The 18,485-nt window shown below is 39.7% G+C and overlaps 1 protein-coding gene across 4 annotated transcripts; it reads left to right on the forward strand.

Moving 5' to 3' along the window:
* Positions 1 to 2,990: 2,990 nt before the first annotated feature.
* On the forward strand, positions 2,991 to 17,370 carry LOC145458842 (uncharacterized). Of its 4 annotated transcripts, none has more exons than XM_080337337.1 (15): positions 2,992 to 3,247; positions 3,415 to 3,470; positions 5,554 to 5,734; positions 7,825 to 8,082; positions 8,146 to 8,169; positions 9,057 to 9,277; positions 9,577 to 9,656; positions 10,133 to 10,264; positions 11,633 to 11,745; positions 11,812 to 11,921; positions 12,490 to 12,600; positions 12,990 to 13,188; positions 13,393 to 13,486; positions 14,142 to 14,276; positions 16,855 to 17,370. In XM_080337337.1, exons 1-15 carry the CDS (start codon positions 3,084 to 3,086, stop codon positions 17,287 to 17,289), a joined length of 2,313 nt encoding a protein of 770 aa, XP_080193463.1. In that variant the 5' UTR covers positions 2,992 to 3,083; the 3' UTR covers positions 17,290 to 17,370. The 4 variants fall into 4 exon arrangements, with proteins under 4 accessions (XP_080193465.1, XP_080193463.1, XP_080193464.1 ...); XM_080337338.1 differs by having other exon boundaries at positions 9,060 to 9,277; XM_080337339.1 differs by lacking the exon at positions 8,146 to 8,169 and having other exon boundaries at positions 2,991 to 3,247.
* The last annotated feature ends 1,115 nt before the right edge of the window (positions 17,371 to 18,485 follow it).

Here is an 18,485-nt window from a genome sequence, read left to right on the forward strand (position 1 = left end):
ATAAAACTGGTTAAAAGGAACAACGGGTAACAAATGAACAAAGCACAATTTGACTCAAAACTACTTTGAACATCAAAACACACTCCATGCATAAATTTATGTATTTTTTCTTCAAATTATTCCATTAATAAGACATTAACAATACAACACTAATAGAAGATATAGCGAAAATTTGATTGCATTAGGATTGCTGATCTTTATGCAAGCACAGGTTACAATAGCCCTCAATCGCCAAAGTTAATATTTCCTTTCATTATTGGAGTATAGGCCCACAATGGAATACTACGATCTGGTATTGAAGTAGGGGTGTGTCTGGTAATGTGGGTGTGTTTAGGAGGCGTGATCAGATCAAGCGAAGAATATTTGAAAAAATAACCGGCACCTAGCAAAATGAATTTATGTCACACCCATATTTGATACATATATCTGGTTCAAATTTGACATACCATGGGCACAGCAGCTACCAAGTAATATTATATCCAATATAATACAATAGAGTAGTTGATCAGCAGATCATTAACTAACAAGCAATATGCATACCCAATCAAAACTTTGGCAACACTCTGTATTGCTATAGGTGCTGTAATTTAGTCCCTATCTTTGCAAAATAAGTCCTTCATTATCGCCGTCGCAGGTAAGTTTAATCATATCGATCAAGATCGGAAGTTAGGTCTTAAAGATAAAGGTCTAGTCCAGTGGTTCCCAACGTGGGCGATATCGCCCCCCAGGGGGCGATTTGGAGGTCTAGGGGGGCGAAAATACCGAAGGGGGTGATAGGGGGGCGAAAACGGACGAAGGGGGTGATAGGGGGCGAAAACAACGGAGGGGCGATACGGGGGCGATGGTGCGTTAAAACGGCTACATGGAGTCAGGACCTTAACTGCCGCACCCCAAACCCCCAATTTGGGGGGCGAAATCGAAGGGGCCCAAATTATTTTGTGAATTAACATAAATTATAGAGTAATTTTTTTAGAAATTCTTCCAACTTTTTCAAAAAATTTTCGCGCTGGGCGCGATTTAATATTGCAATATATATTTATTTTGGGGCACCCTTCCCCCAACAACAATACGCATGATTTATGGAAAAGGAGACTTCGGCGACGGCCATTACTGCGCCACGACGCTCCAAGACATATGAAGTTATAGGCCATGTAACATACGACTCCGAGAAGTATGCCAGAACGATCAGCAGCGAGAAGACCTTGGCCGAAAAGGAATGCCCTTGTGCTGACCGAAAACTTCGATGTATATACATATATGTTTAATTGTTCATAGGCACCCCAACGAAAATTTAGCTGTAAAAGTGTAATTTTGAGGTCGAGCCGAAAAGTTGACCTTTTTCGGTTCCCAATATTTGGGGGGCGATGATCGGTGTGGAGCTTCAAAAGGGGGCGATGAGTCGAAAAAGGTTGGGAACCACTGGTCTAGTCAGTTCACTCCTTCACATATCAAAACGCTACTCTTAATCACAGCTGCACCCTGGACTCTATACTAGGCCTGGGGCCACTTATTTGGTTAACTAGACGAAAAGCTACGAAATCATTTGCGTCTGAATGGACGCGCATAATAGTGAACCTGTTGAAATGCGCAGCATGATGTATTAGCGCTACCGTACCAAATCGTGTCAACACAATACAAAATCTTCTCTTCAATGCATCCAAATCGTAATAATATGCTACCGCATAGCATAAGCATACCAAGATTGATCGAAAATAAAATAAACCGACACCGCATCTCAACAAAGGTAAGCGAAGATACAGAAATGTATCCTACAACAGCAACCGGAAATCGATAAAAGCGTAGCGCCTTCAATGATCGAAATAGCCACAGGATTTTCAGAAATTTTACTCTACTACTGGATTGACCCCCAGCAGGTGGCGTTGTGCTAGAAAATATCAAGAGCAGCATCATATTCAGGGTGGCCCATCAGGATGTAGAAGTGTGGAAAACTGCTAATTAATAAAAAAAAATCATTCAATTCATATTATTTATGATAAGGAGAGACGCCAAAACTACAATGGGTATGTTGAATTATAGCAGACTCCCCGCAGTTGATTTCAGTTCAGTTTCCCGAGCATTGAAAATGTTTGTTTTTCATACATGCTTACAGTTCATCATCATCTTACAGTTTATACATCAATCCCTTTTCATGATAGCTGACGAATATTTCGTTTGCCATATGAGACTTAGGCTACAATACTGGTAAATTATATATTTTCATCTTTCTTTGTCTTTACTTTTTCGGCACTTGAGCATGACCGTTTCCTAAGAAACCATCTGGCTTCCGGGATTCCCCATTGTTGTTTTTGTAATTTGAGAGAAATTGGATGGCCAATTGGCCATGTCTTGGAACATACAATTCGAGAATGCATGATAGTGTAAATTTGACTACGTTCGGGGACATGATAATATGAGCTTTTTTCATTGTATGTTCCGAGACATGATAGGATGTGGGTAGTTCAGGCATAGAGAAACTGAACCTAGAAAAATGTGGATTGTCAAACAACCATCAATGCTATTCCGCGCTTACTCATTACGTATGGTCGTCAACCCACAGTCCCACATAATAAGGTACCGGTCAAGGCCTCGAGTAATTACGGTTCAACAACTTCGACCCGAATTACTGATACAAATAAAACATTTCAGAAATAAATGCAACCAGTCAGATAAGTAAAAATTAGACGTATAATAAATTCTGATTAGTTTTTGTGTTTTATTCTGACAGTTGATCCAAATTTCAAACTATCAAAATCTATGCATTGCCTTTGCTTGCTCTGATGTAAGAGACGCCAAGCCAGAACAGAAGGCCTAACCCAAGAATATAATTCACATTTGCACGAGTGTTCGTTCAGCTGCACCACTCATTGATAAATCTCAATTATTTTCATTCATTAAATCCAATCTAAAACAAAACTAGTCGCATCAAGATAAAATTAGCATATTATTGAAATTACTTTGGACAAAGTACCCTTCTCAGTATTCTTACTGATTTGCGACAATGCAAAAAAGCAACCCGGTAACAATTGCATTTTTAAGCAGGGTTTAACATGAGTTAGAGAGAGTAGAATATTCAACTGAGCAGAATGATGCGACCAATTCACCAGCAACAGACTACCTGTGGTCTGCAAGTTTGTCAACACCCTCTGTGTTGGGATACAAACAGACAAGCGATCAGAGGGCTCTTGCATGAACAACAGGGAGGTAAAGGCGATGGCGAACCACTTGGAAATAATATGTATGATGACAGGTACAGCTTATTATTGGTTATACCAATTCAGAAATGTGTGAATATATAATAGACCGCTAGTGGTAGGATAGTATGTGTAGCAATTTTTATATGTTTCTTCAGGTTTGACATATATCTACTGCCTTATTTTAATATTCTCAAGATTTAAACTCATGTTTTATGAACAGACTTTCGCCAATAGAAACTGGAGAGCTCCATTCAGACAGTGAAGATGATTTATACGGTAAGAACTAGGCAAATATAATAAATGGATTGATTTATTCCTGTGTATAGCCAACACAATGGTAACCTGATAACACTTGCACAATGCACAAGGTTTGCGATATTCTCTCAACATTGGCTATATAAACGTGCCTACCTCTCGTTTGAGAGACTCCTTTAACGCTAACCTGAAACTTTCGTATTCAAAATATTTCAGTATTGCGGGTATCTGTGGATTGAGACTTCATGTACAGTAGGATATCAGGACGCAAGTTCAGTACGTACTGTTTCTGCTCAACCTATATTATTAGTTAACTACCTTGTACACCAGGGGTTCTAAAGTGTGGGTCGCGACCCATGTTTGGGTCCAAATTTTGGTCGCGACCTCATCAGACCAATCGTTTACTATGTCTGTAATATTTGCCGAATTTCTTGCAACAGATAAATTTCTTTACGCTTCGCGCGATCTCCTATAGGTATTTTGTATGTGTCAACTAAATAGTGTTGGGCACTACAGCCAATAGGCGACAGGCGCAGAAAGTGGTTACGGCATGCATGGAGATGATTCCATTAATAGTACCGGTATCTATAATAATGTTCCCAAAATTTTGAAGACACCTCGCAACCTGTACATCAGATCCACAGGCATACCCGATCACATGGACTGAGAGCGGAAAAGAAAATGACATACTTTATTTTTGTCCTTGATGTTTTTGCGGCATATATACCGACTCATGATACACATACACACGTTCTGCGCATATGCATACCATGAGTGCATGATGTGCATATGGGGGAAGGTGCAGATACAGCCTTGAATGGCTTTCTAAGTCTTGCAGCACCTCTCCATGCTATCCCAGTAATGCATGAGCGCCAAGCGGGGAAGTCATGGATACCAGTTTTACTAATCAGGTCTTTGGTCTGACCCGGCCGGGGATCGAACCCACGACCTATCGATCAAGAAGCTGGACGCTTCACCATTACGCTATCTTGTCGGTAGGACTAACAATAATAATTGAAGCTATATCTATAAGCATATGTTTTTGACAAACTTCGTTCATGGTCAAAAATTCGCGTTTCGCCATTCTAAGCCTCTACTTGCAATTTTGCGCGTAGTAACCCAACAGAAACAAATGGATATGTCTTTCGTTCGTAGTTCGGCATATCTTTTCCGGCGCGTTTGTGAATCTCGTGATACCGTACTTAGTTGTGTGTGGTGTACAATAAGGTTGTCTGCATCTTCTCTATTTTGTACATGCCCGCAAAAACGTAGCATTCATTTTAATGGATGAGGTTTGGGTCGCGCGATGTCATAAAAACTCTTGGGACACGCGCTAATAAGTTTAAGAGCCACTGTTGTACACTGTAAAAGGTAGTTAACCAATACTTTAGGTTGAGCAGAAACAGTACTTAATTTGTGTCCTGATATGTCCAATGAAAACTTTGTGTGATTTGGTAATCCCACAGTCAATAGGAGGCATTAAAGGGGCACTGCACTCTAAAAATGAAGTGGTCTCAAATTGAAGGGCAAAACGAAAGAAAATTTTGGCCGGAGCCGTTTTATTCAGAACGCCACCGTAATGGAGCTGTAATGTATTGGAATTTCCACAGTTGCATCACGCTCCAGCAGTCACGCAGAGATCGAACTTTATATAGTTGTCAGCCGATGTAATGAAGGAAATATGTCGTACACGCCAAGGTGGTTTAGATACCGCGTTCAACGGAAAATGACCAGTCAGGAGATTTATGTCAAAATCGGGCCTAGTGTATTCTATTTCCTTCATAACATCGGCTGACAACTATATAAAGTTCGATCGATGCAACTGTGGAAATTTCAATACATTGCAGCTCCATTACGGTGGCGTTGTGAAGAAAACGGCTGCGGCCAAAATTTTTCTTTCGTTTTGCCCTTCAATTTGAGACCGCATCACTTTTAGAGTGCAGTGCCCCTTTAATCATGTTGAACGGATTGCTTTACTAACACGGTAAATGTTATGTCACCAGATGAAAGCATAGTATTGACGATCAGTAATAACTGTTGTTTTAAGAGGCAAACTACTAGACACATAGGCATAGTATGTTACCAACTCTCGTATCTATTCCAGGACTTCCGACATTAAAAATTTTGAATATGATCGACGATTATGGGGACAGTCCGAGTGAGGCAAAATTATCGGAATCACTTAAAATCGACCGATCATTGAGAGGCATGATGGGAAAATCGTCGCAGGCCATGGGAGGCTCACTACCAGCAGTTCCAAAACTTGCCCTCAAGTCATATGCGAGGTAATAGTTTGTCATTGCAGCCAATAACATAATCTTACTCGAGTGTTGGACATTGCCTGATAGGTGGTCATTGGTCAACAATGAAGGATTCTACTTTTCAGAGTACTTGAAAGTTTTGATTACTTGCACTACTTACTCAAGTTGTTATGTTTTTAGAATACTTCCACTTCTACTCAACAAATTTTTTAGGCATTACTACTTACCTTTTGAACATTGAATTTTGTAATGTATGGAGCATATTTGGGATTTGCTTGCTTCCATTTTATGGGTGTAATTGTCATAACAACGCGGTGAATGAGCCCCTTTATCACAGTAACTGAATCTATATTCTAAAATTGCATCTATTTTAGGCTTACCATATTTTGGAAATCCAAAAAGAGGACACTTTTTCAGAAATATACCACTTGCAAAACCGGAGTGAAATTCTCAAACATCGGTTAATTTTTCCCACTCTGTGATCGGTTGACTAAAAAAAAAAAAAAAAAAAAAAAAGGTCATCTTTTCCGCTCAGATCTCAAATTAACGTTATTTACTCCTCATCGCTAGGTGGTTGACTAAAAAAAAAAAAAAAAAAAAAAAAAATGTCATCTTTTCGCTCAGAGCTAAAATCACCGTTTTTCACCCGCCGGAGCTTCATTTCTGTGCTATTATGTGGCATATCACTCGCAATTTGCTCTAAATATGCTCTAAATCCTAAAAAAGAGGACAAAATCTCAAAAAAGAGGACAAAAGGGCGTCCTCCGAGGACACTTTCAAAAAAGTCAAAAAAGAGGACAAATCCTCTTAAAAGAGGACGTATGGTAAGCCTAATCTATTTGTAGTGTCATTAGTCATTTAATGTTAGTCTAGCTAAAAGTATGTGACATATTGACCAAATCTACTATAACCTAGTACCAATGTTGTGATGTTATACTTGTGTATTCTGACCCCAGAAGGTTACTTCTTACTATTTTCTGCAAACGGCTTGTTTACTGACGTAGCACAGATTCTGTCTCAGATCACACAGACAACTTTGTTTTGTTCTCGTCTCCACGACTTGTAATTTTATTGAGCCAATTGTACCAATGATATACGAATCGTTTCCAAAATGTTATGCTGAATAATATGTATTATACACTGTATCGCACACATACATATATATATATATATCGCATAAATCAGGGGTGGCCAACCTTTTTGCCATTGACGGCCGCATTTTGAGTACTGATGTAGCCTAGGGCCGCATTCCAGGGCATAGTCGTAATGAACTAGTTGGACCCCAAATATATACCCATGTTAAAGAGTCTGTGGCCATTCCCTGTGAACTCCGGACTACGTTATTTAACCATATAGGCTTACTATACGCACCAAAGTCGCGAGTGATGACTGCGTGGTCACTGGTCAATGGTCATGCTACGAAACTGCTCATAGTCGCGCTACGCGCGAAAATTTTTTCAGTTTCACCAATGAATTTTGTCATTAATATTAGTCGTTTATATATTACTATCAAACATTTATCCTTTCTTATCCCATGCGATCAGATTCACTGGTGAAGTTGACGGAGGGGGTGTTTTCTAAAATTTCGGGCAAGTTGTAAATGATGATGCGTCTTCGGTGGGCCAATTGTTATTAGTCACTTTGTTGCATGCCGTTATTTCTTGACCTCCCATCAGGATTGTCGGTATAGTGAGGATTGCGAGTTTGTATTTCAATATGGGGCGAATCTGTACTGTGGGTGCTGATTGGAAATGGCGCTACTATATAATAAAATCCCAAAATGAAGTTTCATTGAATTTCAAGATCAGTTAAAATCTCTCAAGGAATCGGGAGTCAATTCGTAAAGTTAAAATTGCATATCGACGGCCGTCAACACATACTAATTAAATTATGTGTCCACGAACGCACAAATTTCCTTCTACGGCCGCAGGTTGGCCACACCTTGCATAAATACAAGGTCGTACACGATGTATCTTATATGTATTCCGCTTGTAGGTTACTTGTAATGGAAATTTACAGCATTACAACCACTTTGAGTAGCAACACAGACCATGTTAACCACCTCATTGCAAGCAAGTTTTTATTGTGTTATCATATCATTAATTCATCTTCAGCATGTCCGTCGATGATGTTACGGCACCAGCTAACACTCCATTACATAGCTATCACGACTTCGAAGGGACAGGCAGTTCTACCACCAGCACAAGCCGGAGAAGGACCAAAGTACAAAAATCAAAAGTTTCAGATTCTAAAAAAATAGAATCCACTCCGCCTAAGTACGGTAAAGTACTGCTCCAAATTGGAGACAATAACGCAAAACGTCGGCCACCAAAGAAGATGTTGGTGTGGTGTCCTTCCTTGAAATCCAAAAGGTAATATCTATGTCACGGTAGCTGGTTAGTGATGATGCTCAGTGTTAGAATCGACCGTTTCAGAGAGCAGGTTTTGGAAAGTATTCGGTAAGAATTTTTTGTAGCTTTGTAGTGTCGTGTAGCTTGTGATTTCGTATCTAACCTGTAGATTTTTCGATTGTGTTTGTTTGTATTTTTAGATGCTGCAAGGTAAGTTGAATACTGGAATTTGGTAATCAAATGCTGCTAATATGCAATCTGTATATCTAACGATCGTCGTTTTTGCTGAAAGAAGTCAGTTTAGGAAACATAATCTTTTAGAATACCAACTATCAAACGCAGCATGATTCATTTCAAATACTGCAACTGATTCCAAAAAAAATTTCCATTTCTTTCTTCTTCCATTTCCGTTTGACAAAATATCCTGTTTTGAAACGTTAGGTGCCGCAGCTAAACGGTGACACTTCATTATGTGTGTTAATAATTGCATGTGATGTCGTAGAATGCACTCCAAAGGTTTCCAATGTGACATAGGATAAGTAGGCCTGCCATAATGGACCGTAACAGACCTGGAATGGTTTGGAGAATTTTCCACTCGGAATTATTTGTTGCAAAGGACCGCATCTGTGAACTTTGTATGAAGTCATCTATGCGTTATACCATCAAATAAAAGATCTGCGCTGTGGTATCATCAGACAGTATAACGATAAATTTCAGATTATTCACTTTTCTGACAATGGTTTGCTGTTGCTGCACTTGGTTCAACTCAGGACTCATATGTATAGACTTCAAAATTAAGTAAAGTGTGTATAAGAATTTAGCTTATGCATATGTCATAACCTGTAAAATCCCCACAATCATTATCCACACTGATTTGTCTACAATTTTGTGTTTGCAATACCTCAGTGATATTAAATATTAAAATAGCTTCATGTTAACTTCTTGGGTTCCGTTTATTCAAACAATTCACAAACACATTTCCCTGTTTTCGTAAGAAGGAAACAGTCATCGATGAAACATGTCAATTTGCCTCTGCATTCTGTTCCCGAGTACAACCTCACCTTCGCGTCGCACAAGGCTATCAAGGGCATGGTTTGTAAGAAGAATCGTACCGCGAACAATTCAAAAGTGCGGGGAACGAAAGAAATGTCGCAGTCCAGTCAGGCATCGAGGATCACCCCACAGGAGGTGGAGTTGTTGAGAAGAGTTCCACTAGGTCAGAAAAAACGAAATTTCTTTTGACTCAATATATTAAAAACGATTACTGGTACAAACACTCTGTTTCTGATGTCTGAATCATTTGTTGATGAAATTATACCTTTGTCATCACTGCTGCACTCTTTATCATTGTTTTCACTGAAAAGTTTTTATCATTGAAACTATTGATGCTAATTGTGTAGGCCTACGTTCTGTTCATTTTGTCTGTTTACTCATAGCGAATTGATATCCCTTTCTTTCCACGAATGGCATAGGGGATGTCGCATTCACCTTAATAATAATAATCAAATTTTTCAGATGTCCTGATAAGAGTTCTCAATCAAGCGGAAGAAAATAAGTTAATCACAAAAGAGCAAAGCAGGATCTTGCTGGCACGGGTAACAAAGATCATATCTTTGTATAAATGTCCTAGATAATCCTAAAATGACAATACCGAACGGTGCATAAAGGTTATGACTTCATCAAGCCACAAAGTAGAATTCAAACTAGTGCTTCGGAATAATTACAAATTCCAGAGTTCTGTTTATTTCTTAGTCAATTTATACTACAAATACAAGATTACTAAACCGTATAAATACATAATTGAATAGTATATTCAAAATGGATATAATAGTCAATTGTATATTGAAGTTCTGTACCTCCAAGATTCTCTTCAAATATATACATAAAAATAAAATTCACTGAGTACTAGGTGAATGATATTGACATCATATTCCCATACTAATGCTACCAACACCATGGAATACATAAACCTACCCTTGAAACAAAACCCCCTGAAATTTAACGCCTTGATGAAATCAGATGTGCACCAGACCGTATTTTGAGTCTACCAAGTAGTCTGTGTGATTTCAAGATCGGAAAGAAAGACCAACTTCCACCCATCGGCGAAAAGAGCGCGGCAGAAATACTTTCGAAAGTCACCAAGCAACAAATGGAAAATGAAAACAAGGAAGAGAAAGCGACCGCGAAACCGAATCCGGTGAAGGTATGTGACCCGGCCAGGGTATTCCAACAAACTAATTCGCTCTCACATACTGGTTACGGAGTAGGCATAGATTATGACTACAAGGGGAGTTAAAGCAGTTGATAATCCATCACCATGGACACGAGATACTGCTGTATAACTACAAAATTCTCAGCTTCTACAAATTAGATTGGAATTAGAATTACTGAATTCGTGGACACTAGGAAATTTCAAAGTTCGTTTTCATAAGCATGAGAATAGCAGATGTCTGTACACCACGCACTATACATTTCGTATGTAGCATTTTCAGGGAAATCAGGAATTTGATTAGAATTGAAATTTGAGCATGGAAACATTTCACGAACTAGATTAGAATTAGATTACCAGAATTACGCTCTAATTACTCTAATTAGACTACTACAATTATTTAGTTGTCAGATCTGGTAGTTCAAGTCTCGGCTGTGGCGCGTTTCAAAGTGTCAGATGTTTATCAGCGCTCCACTGCTGTACTGTGTCTATACCTGATGCAGGACGATTACAGGGAAGAAAATGGCAAGATATCTAACTGATGAAGATTGAACACCGTGACATTGGTCAATAATATTATTAATACCAGTATGTTAAGGTGGATTGATAGACTGTACTAAATTGTTTCGGCATCGTCTTATATGTTGATTGTATCGCATTCAGGGTTGTAACCAAGTCGCAAGGTTCCGAGTCTCAAGTCAATGTGACTTTTATAGTTTTGACTCGAATCAAGTCAAGTCATTTTCAATTCACCGCCGAGTCAGGTCCGAGTCCAAATCACGCAGAAACGGGTCGAGTCTGAGTCATAGGATCAAGATTCGAGTCCGAGTCTAAATCATAGTGTTTACTGTTCAATATCGAGTTCAAGTTAGGCTCATCTCACTTCTGAGAAACTCTTGGGTGATATCAAAGGCCTTGGATTCGTAATATACTCATTTTCTCAATCTAACCATGTTTATTCAAACATATAAAAGCCAGTTTCTGGGCCTCCTTTTCAATTTATTGGTCTTGATATACGAGATTTGAATAAATCATATAAAATGTGCCGAGTCGTACGACTTCTTCGTGTCATGCGCAGTGACTCGAGTACAATTCAAGTCAATACACAAATTGACTCAAGTAAAATCAACTCAACGAAAAATTGAGACTCGAGTCGAGTCATGACTCAATTCATTACCACACTGATTGCATTGCGCATCGTTCGTTTTGAGCAGATGAAAATAATAGAACCGCCGATTATAAATACGAATTGTATAATACTACGAGTCCTCACTTGAGCTGTGTAGGTTTGGTATTACTTTGCATTGACACAAATTTGTTACCAACTTTCATCGCTTCACCTAAGTTGAATTTACATTACAGATTTTGGACCTAGAGTATTCTCAAAGCAACGGCGAAAGGATAGTGTCCGCGGGTCCCGGTATTCGCGTTGATGCCACGGCCACCGTAAAAGCGTCCGAATTGATGCCGAGCAGGTCGATTATGTGATTAAATTTATCTGTAGCATTGAAATTCCTTAATGTCTTAACGTTACTATACAGAACTGCCCCTCCGTCAACACGGGCTCTAGCCGAAGATTCCCAGTACGATAAAAAGCTGAGGAGTATGGCGGACGAAAACTTGAAAAATATACGATCGTTGATAGATGAAAGTGAGTGGTCATGCGCAGGGGTGGTCAGTAACAAGTACTTATACTTCTTCAAAATTGATTTTGCCTGCCTGCATTACTTGCTCAAGTGGGTATGTTTTTAAGCCATTCCCGCTTGTACTCAACATCTTACATGACAAAATTATTCCTTACCCTTTGAATTCATAAAGTAGGAAATGATTTTGGCGTATGTGTGAGATGGACATAACAGTGGGCGAAATAGTCCCTGCATCGCAGTAAGTTACGAGGCTAAGATACATCTAGACCGCTAAAAGTATACGACCCCTCAACCAAATCTATATTTTGAAACTCACTTGAGTAATTTCAGACATTCATTTTCTACTTCGACTTAAAGGTAGATTTGACATGCTTTGTATATCGCCACTTGTACGTGGATAGAATTTGTAATGTTATTTCCACTTGACTACCAACTCTGAGTACTTTGTCCACCTCTGGTTATACTTCTGCTTTGTATCTGGATATCACTGTTGGAATCTCTTTTATTTTTACCCGATCTGGTGACATACGGGCTCTTATCTCTTCTAATCTCCGTTATCCGCTTGTTTTCAAGGGTCACGTCGAAAGCGAACGCCTGTCAAATACATCGCGACTTTGTTCGATGAAGATGTGTCCACGGTCAAGCCGTTTCACTACAAGCAAAGTACAAGGGATCTATTTTTAGGTGAAATTATTGCATTTTAATCATCACGAATTCGCCGGTACTCACTCTGCTGCTAATCACAATTACTTGCAAAAGCTATTTGTATCAGATTCTATTATCAAAAATATGGTTTTGCGTTCTGCCGCTTGATAGATGACCTATTAACGGATTCTTCATAATTATATTCACGTATGACTGGACTGCCTGGTTCAGTCAACAGTAGGATCCCAATTGATAATGTGGATCCCGCTACTGAAAAAGAGAATGACTAAAAAAAGTGTGATCGTGACTAGTTATCCTTGGCAGTCTACTAATACACTAAAAACGCCAATCTGATAAATTCATTGTGCATATGTTACTATCTAAAAAACTTTGATTGAGAATTTGTTTGCAATGAATCACATTACCAGGTCCAATACCGTCACCGCCGCCACCGTCACCGCCAACGGAACGCGATTCCTTATACGATCCGCAATTGGGAGGGTCTACGGTTCTTGTCAACCCATCGGTGAACGAGCCATCGACGATAACTTCGATCGGTGATAGGAAATTATCTGCTCGGCAATTAAAGACTCCGCTATCGATAACGGAAGATGAGGATGACGCCAGGTATTGAATTGGCATACTCGAAAACTCCAATCGAAGGTTTATGCTCAATTTGTTGTTAAATCTCGATGTTGCACAGCCCTAATTCCCGTGTATGGTACATTTCCAAAAGACTATGCCTCATTTTTGTTACATATCACCATTCATGATGCACTTTTGTATATCACAAGTACATGTACTCACGATCCGTCCGATTTTGTTCTGAAGACATGCCAAAATGACGCAAACAAGCGGATCACAGATCCATGACATTCCGGTCGTATCCCCGTACGATTCCAGCGTTGGAGATGGCTGGCCTCAGGTAATTTTAAAATTTGTGTTAGATCGAGTTTACCTAATTTGTGGTGCATTGATATTGTCCACCTGATGAATACCTAGCCATGCGTTATCATGAATTTTTATAGTCTCATGGTATTTTGACATAAATTGTATAATACCTATCGTCGAACTCAACTGTGATATTTGAGGCTATTGGAAGCTGAGAAAGTGTTTGTAATATTATAGAATGTAAACGTTTACATTCTATAGTAATATCAACTGTGCTAAGACGGTCACATGCTTTCAAAGTGTATCGCCGTGCTTATAATTGATAAAATACTTGTGATTAAAATAGGTGACCCTCCAATCAGGCTATGTTACGCCTTTGAAAAGACTACATCTACGCTGCTGGAAGCAATGTGACTGCAAATCTCTTTTGTCAATTATGATCCAGGCTAATTTCATTGTATATAATTTATAAATTACTTGAATGACTAAAGTCCCATTGCAAATTTTGATTTTTCCTCATAGTAGAATTTCACCACGAGATTTGATCTATTGCTGCGTAGTCGGTCATTTTACATTCTAGGGAATGACTTGAAATTCCCTACCGATACATTGCCACCATGGTATCCTGAACATTTCGTTGTTATTGATAAAAACAACCCATCGAGAATTACGTATTCACTGGCATCAAGGTTAACGAAGGGGAGTTCCTGGAACCTGTAGTTTCATCCGACTACATGAGCTCACCCATCACCTCTTTCATGGAAAATGATATCAGGACCTTGTCAAGAAACGAGTCTGCGGAAGAAAGCAACACAGGGGAAGAGGTAAAATGTTGCAATGTCCAAGTCATAAACTAAGTGGGCTGAAAAACAATAGCCTACAGACGCTTCTCATATGCATATTTAGTAAGTAGCCTAGCAAATATCAGACACAAATGCTCATATTCAACCCTAATGACGTCGCATCAAGGATACATATGAAAGAAGTTATGGTACTTCAAAATCAATAGAGCAATATATGCTATTTTAAACATAATACTTGCTAGACGATGAAGTACTGAAAGTGGGGCTTGCTCTAGCCTACCCGATTGAATCTCTGATAAGGGGTCGACTTTAAATAGTCTCTCAAAACCCATCTTGGCCTACAGATTTTAATAAAAGAATATGCCAACAAGAGCTATGCGCAGTTGTGTACATAATGGAAAGTAACAGGAGATAACCAGAGGTGGTCAAAGTAGTCACCGCTGCTACTCAAGCAAAGTAGAATTAGAGATCTCACAATAGTCATATTTTTCAAACGGTTCTGTTACAATAAGTCATTGACTGCAACTTATAATACAACCCCGTTAGATCAGAGGTCTCAAACTCAAATGTGCTTGAGGGCCAATTTCCTTCTTTTTGATGACGCCGCGGGCCGCAGCATCGATAATAGGGATATTCAATGTATGATTTCTAAGTATGCGGGACGGGATCTTGTAGACAGGCATTCCACAAACATCGTGGAAATGAAATTCACTATTGTACTATTCACGCTTGATACGGAAAAAATCACATTTTCTAATATTTGATTGAACTTGTTTTTGTGCCGGGCATAATTTGTTAAAATAATGAGTTATAGACATCATGCGAAGCGATTGATCATGACATCGTAAAACTGTCAGGTTATAATATTGCAGCTATTAAGAAGAACTCCTGTAACAGAAATGTTCAATCGCAAAAGAATGCATTGGTGTTACAGCTGTGGAGCGTACTAACACCTTACTCGCCACCGATAATAAGGTAGATAAAAAGAACAAAAACACCAGCATGTAACCAACTTTACTTCATGGGGGTCACAGAATGCCACTGGTTGCCAGACTGGCTTGATTAGATAGCTATCTATACACCCTACGCAACGCAAGCTACGACCTTTATGATGTAAAACTATTCCCCACGACAGTTTCATAGATTGTTGCGTCCGTAGGATTACCAAGTCGTCGTTGCGAGTCGCAAGTCATTCTCTGATTTTAACGCTTGATCCGACTCAACTCAAGTCATTTTTATTTATTCACCCAGTCAATCCGAAACAGCGCATAATTTTACGAAAGGTCGCACCAAACCAAATCACAATTTTCAGTCACAAATCATCAACCGGTCATGTTTTATCATCATGAAGTCCAGTGTTGGGATGACTCGAGTCACTTTTTCATATGACTTGACTTGACTCGAGTCACTTCGCTAAAATTACTTGACTCGGCGTATCAGAAATGTGGATTGACTCGTGACTCGCAGCAAAATTCACGAGTCAATTTCAAGTCATCAAGTAATCGGTGTCGATAAAAACCACTGTATCTTACATATGTTCGGATTGTTCCCGCAACGCTGGTGTAACCTGTGAGAGCGACCAATCATTCAATGATCATGCGTTTTACTGAGCCTCCATTGTTCTCTCACAAATATATTGATCGCAAACGAAGTGATCGAAGCTTACAGCCTACGTTGTCGTAAACTAGTATAGTAAAGTAATTTAACAGCAAAATGTATATTTCTGTTCTGTGTTCTTAACTTAACCAAACCTTTTCTGTTATTGCAATTGAATTCGAAAATAGTCCTCAACAATTGGCGCAAGCTCGAATTTTATCATATCAATTTGCAAAAGGCTGCTGTGTTGCATCTTATCAATTTGTTTCTCTATTTTGGCTGGTAGCTATAAACTGAGGCTGCGCAAGTACTCACGTATTTTATTAGTTCTACTTATATGTGAGCGATACAGCGCCTTACTTGCGTGTATATTCAACTCTATATTCGTTCATCGGTTCAAAATCAATGACCATTCAATCTGTATTTCAGGCAGCTAGCGAAATACAATGACTTAATCACGCCTCATACCTCGAAAAGGCAATTGGACTTGAATTGTGACCTGACTCGTGACTTGACTTGACTTGACTCGACTCGACCTGACTCGAGTCACCTCCGAAAATTGACTGACTTGACTTGACTAGAGTCACCTTCAAAAAACGATTGATTTGACTTGACTCGAGTCAAAATGTGCAATGACTCGTGACTCGAAGGTAGTGACTTGATCCCAACACTGTCATGAACTAGAAATGTGACGGAATAGCGGATCTTCTACCGCATGGTATCTTTTAAAAGTGATGTGATAGTGAAGTTTGTTGAGATTTCAGTGATTTTTATAGCAGTTTTAGGGTGAACTCCAGGTTCTTGTATCTAAAAAAGATATATAGCACTTGAATCTATTGATGAATACTTCAAATTTCAAAATTCCGTCGCGGGCCGCATGTTTGAGACCTCTGTGTTAGATGATCTCATTAAATTGCCTGAGACAGTTCTGCAGAACCGGTCCGAACCAGTTGAATCCGACCACATTCCCCAAAAATTCAACTTCCAACCATTTCCTCAACAGCTCAACGACAAATTTTCCAACGCCCAACGGGATGAAACGGAATCTCCGGTACCACCGCCGCCATCGCCCGAGCCCACCCCGGGGAGTAAAAGATCGGAATCGGAAACAGCAAACGAGACCAGACGAATCACAGGCGCAGCCACGGCACTCGGTCTCGTAGGTTTGCCGAAAAACACATCGACGGAAACCACTCCTGATACCGATACCGGGACTACGCCCACGCCTGTCGTTAGCAGCGTCAGGAGCACGAGGCCGAGTTTGTCGAGGGGCGCCACAGCTTCGTACACCCCGGACCATATGCCGATTGTGGAAACGCCATATGAGAATGAGCTGGATGACGAGCCGGAAGACGTGAATAATTTTGAAGAGAACGTTTCTCGCGATGTCGCAAGAGCCGAGCTTGAAGAGGAAGTTAAAAAACTGGACGTATCGTAATCCCGGTGTTTATTTCGTTCATTTCTTACACGCTATCATTTGCAGTGTTTTGTCAATAAATATCTACAAGTTTCAGTTGAAGTAGGAGCCTCATCGATGTAATTTAGATTCCTCTCGGGATTTAAATTTCTTTATTTATCATGCCAGGCAAAATCGGAAAAACCATACTAGTATGCCGATAACTGACAACAAACAGGTTCATGCCATCGACACAGAGTTTGTAACCAATTCACAAGTCAATTTGACTTTTATAGTTTTGACTTGGGTCAAGTTGAGTCATATTTAATTTACCGTAGAGTCAAGTCACGGATCAACAGGTCGAGTCCAAGTCACTTCTGTGAAACTCTCGGTGAAATCCAGGGCATGCACAGTGAACACTGAACACATGCACACTGAATGAAAAGGGAATATAAAAGGCAAGCGACAAAATGACGTGGCACGTGGTGATAGGCGAGATCGATATGTTAGATGGTGGTCCGGTAATCTTCAAGGCTGACTAGTATTCATTTAGAACAGGGGTCACCAACTCAAAATTGGTCAATTTTCCAAGGGGGGAAATTTTCCAACTTGGTAGGAGGTGCAGGCCAAAACAGCAATATCGAAAGGCAATGGGTCTACGATACTGCTGCTTCACTCAATATACCGTTTCCATAACCTGTTTTCGTCCAGTAGATGTTCTTGGGGGCTACATGCGGCCCGCGAGTTGGTGACCCCTGATTTAGAAGAAATTGCTTCTATTTCGTCTTGACGACCGTCGGGTAGCCGGCGAGATGCTGTTCCACAATTGGGGTCCGGTATACTTGATAGAGCAGTGCGTTTTCTTGCATCTGCAGCTGTCAACCATAACCACTTTACCAATGAAAATAAATAGTTGTATCCACACTGTTTTTATTCATGTCAATCGATTTGAATCGCCTGAACCAACTCAAAGTGATTTGCATTGCCCATCCCTTCTTGACAATATTTAATTTGTCGTGAGGGCCTGATGGGTGTGTGATAACATTTTCGAAATGTCACCCTTTTGAAGCAGTGTCAAAGACATCCTGTCACAGAAGCTCAAATTAAGTCAAGGGGAGCTCTTGGATGAAACCAAATCAATGCCGTATCCCTCAGATGATAACTCAAAACACCAGCTAAATCTGCATCCTCTTTTCTTGCATAAACACCACACACTACCGTCCGTTTTCTACATACAA

The sequence above is a fragment of the Botryllus schlosseri genome, chromosome 16, assembly GCF_051294905.1.
Source record: "Botryllus schlosseri isolate E-star chromosome 16, Bs_hap1, whole genome shotgun sequence".
Classification (NCBI taxonomy): Eukaryota; Metazoa; Chordata; class Ascidiacea; order Stolidobranchia; family Styelidae; genus Botryllus; species Botryllus schlosseri.